Source organism: Echinococcus granulosus (assembly GCF_000524195.1).
Source record: "Echinococcus granulosus chromosome Unknown EG_S00041, whole genome shotgun sequence".
Taxonomy (NCBI): Eukaryota; Metazoa; Platyhelminthes; class Cestoda; order Cyclophyllidea; family Taeniidae; genus Echinococcus; species Echinococcus granulosus.
Genome location: NW_020170421.1, coordinates 337374 through 340528, shown reverse-complemented (window position 1 = coordinate 340528; position 3155 = coordinate 337374). Strand labels below are relative to the sequence as shown.

General features: G+C 40.7%; 1 protein-coding gene across 1 annotated transcript; it reads left to right on the top strand. All coding sequences in view use genetic code 11, as the record gives it.

The window, feature by feature from the left end:
- Positions 1 to 808: 808 nt before the first annotated feature.
- EGR_05518 (Clavesin-2) lies at positions 809 to 3155 on the top strand (the record flags this gene model as incomplete). Its single annotated transcript, XM_024494767.1, has 7 exons — positions 809 to 983; positions 1068 to 1239; positions 1585 to 1643; positions 1746 to 1942; positions 2215 to 2325; positions 2392 to 2506; positions 2977 to 3155. 7 exons carry the CDS (start codon positions 809 to 811, stop codon positions 3153 to 3155), a joined length of 1008 nt encoding a protein of 335 aa, XP_024350815.1.

The window sequence follows — 3155 nt, the reverse complement described above, 5'->3', positions numbered from 1 at the left end:
TTCACTCCGCATCAGATGCAGCTTACGCCTCTGTCCGTCGTGTAGTGGCCGAATTGGCCAACCGGTGGGTACAAAAGGAACCCAATGAAGTGAACAATCGACGCTTACCGATTTAGGATGGATGGAAGGGTGCTCAAAAAGTCCTCTCGGATTACATACAAGCAAAAAGTTTCTTCCAAATGAAATTCCAAAAGCTGCCTAAAGTGGCATTCTGGCACCCTTGTGAGACAAGTGAATTTGTGACGCAGGCGTCAATGCCCTGTACACAAGTCTTCTGTAGGCCCTATGAGGTAGAAAAGAATTGTGCTAAATGATTCCTTTAACTCTTGAAGCTGCAACCCACAAAACTTGAAATTAAGCTACTTCAATTAATTGCAAAGTGAAAAGCAAAAGATTTCGATTTCCACCGTTTTATGTAAGTGGGAGGTTGGGGAGGCTCTCAAATACCTGTCTTCAAGGTTTCAGTCGTGCTATACTTTGTTTGCAAAACTAATTAAATGCGTAACTTTCGCCGACTTGGCGAGAATTGCGTTTGCGCCTACAAGTTTTTTGCAAAGAAATGAAGACTAAATTGCATTATCACAATCTAGAAATGCCAGTCATAATGGAGCTAATAAGAGTTACCCAAATGCATTGACGCTGATTGTGAGTTTCATAGCATGCTGCACCACAGAGAGGCGCCACAGGGTGTGACGAGGTTATTCTGACAAGCTTTGACGCATTTAAGTGCGGTGAGTAGGCTAGCAACACAGTCATCTGCGCAACTATTAATTGTGAATATCTTCTGCAGCTCAATCACTCCTGAAAGATGCCAAAGGCAGCACCAGTGCCGTATACGCCCTACGATGCAACCAAGGCTTTACCCTCCGTATACAAAAAGAAGGCTGCAAAAGAATTGGGAGAGATTTCTGATCAAGTTTCAGCACATCTGGAATCGTTTCGACGATGGCTTACCTCCATGCCCCACTTGAAGTGCACCACGGGTTAGTTAGTCGCTTTACTAAACAGTTTTTGTGCCCACCTAACTTGAGTTGAAGAGGATAAAGCCTTCGATTACCATTTTGCAGATGACACATTTTTGTTGGCATTTTTGCGTCAAGCAAAGTACAACCACATGAAAGCGCAGCGCCGTCTGGACAAATTTTGTACCTTCCGAACGTCACCCACTGAAGGAAATCCTTCGTGGTTCGAGGACACGGCAACCAATAGAGAAAACTGGAATAAATGGATTGACATGAAGTAAATTTATTTTATTTGCACAATACACCTTTCAATAATTCAATTTAACTGCCAAGAATCCAGTTGGGTAAAGAAGAATACGTGGTAATATTTTTACCCTTAAACTTGCAAACTGTAGAGCTCTCTTTTCCACCCTCAATTTGGCGTTTTTCAGTATTGAGATAGCAGTAGCGGAATAGGCACATTTCCTAAAATATATTTGCACTTTCAAACAGAGGAGTCAAGCTTGACAAAGTGTGTATGCGCTTTTTGAGAAATCATGGAAAAGGGAAATGCTTGAAGGAATTTAAAGCACAGATGCAGTAAAGTGAGCATGTCTTGATGATTTCAATCCGCATTCCGTAGGTGCTGGGCACCTCTAGGATTCACTCAAGAGGGGTCTCTGGTCATTTTGGTGAAATCTAGTAAGTTTTTTGCCATCCAAATCATACGCATTCACCTTTCTTAGCATAACGCTAAATGACGTAAATGCAGCCAAAGTGGTCTTTTCCTTCAATTGCTTGTAGCCAACATCAATCTAAATGAACTGTCGATAGCAGATCTGCAGGGTCCATCGCACATATGGAACGATATATGCCTAGCTGATCCCAGAGCGCAAATTGGTGGCATCTGCATGATTATGGATTTCACGAATTTTCGAAAGGAGGATGTTATGAGAATGTTTGAGCCAAAGATGTCGAAGGTTGCAACAAAATATTTCCAGGTACGCATTTCAACCCATTCTGCTTTAATTTTCATTGAAAAATTACCCAATTCGCAAAATGTGGTTAACATATCATGTATCATCATAACATCACCTAACTCCCAAATGAGACGTCGATTGCAGATTCTCAATCTGATGCATCGGACTCCTTCAAAGCACATTCCAGGAATAATTTAATAACAAGGGTGGATTTAGCACAAGGTGCCCAAGTTATAGCAATTTATATCAATTGAATCTCCTTTATGGTACCTGATTCCAGCATTCTTTTTCAGGAATGTCTTCCCTTCCGAATAAAAAAATTGATATACTACAATACCCCAAAAGTCTTTGAAGCAATGTTTAATCTGTACTCTGAGTGGTTGAATGAGAAAATCAAGTCACGAGTGAGTTCCTTGCTTACTTGAGTCGCCAAGGGTAATCAACCCATTCATTGACTCCAACCTTTGCAGATTTTGGTTCTGGGCTCCGATTTTAGCCCCGCTTTCGATGCAGTTCCCGGATTGAAAGACTTAATGTCCGATTCATATGGTGGCGATAACAAGCTTTCCTTCGAGGATTTATGCGGTAATATCAGTTCTTTGGAAATTTATTGTACAAAATGCTGTGACTTTTTGCGAATACATGTAAAAGTTACTTATTTTAACTTGCGATGCACTTTCTTGTCAACTAATTGCTTCATATTTGTCATATTTGGACCTACTGGTTCAGAGTAATCTCAGCATGGCTGAGACTTACCACCATAATAACGGGTATGGAGCTGCACAGCCCTAACAACTACACCTGAGGATTTTGTTTCCCAAATAAGGCAAATATGACCCAATGTCCATCAAAATGCTTCCTGCCTCTCGTTAATCGTGCTAGGATGTGGACAGAGAAGAAGTATTGTATTGAAATACAAATGTTTTTCGGAAAAAGCGTTGTTTCTCTATAAATGGCTTTCCTCCATGAAATTGACTTAATGCATTCGCTGCCAAGAGAAGATATCTTGATAAATCTGCACGTACTTTAAAGATGTATTCTTATTATTCCCTTAGAGAAACAGGAATCTATGTTGAAGTCACTTCCGGATGCTAGACCAGCTTTTGCGATTGCGGTGGACGAGTCAAAACGGCCAAAAGAATGTCGAAATCAGTTCGGAGTTTATAAAGACTTCTCCACGGATATAATGGGCAAATCGGGAATATACGTGAAATTTAATCAGGACGAAATTTGA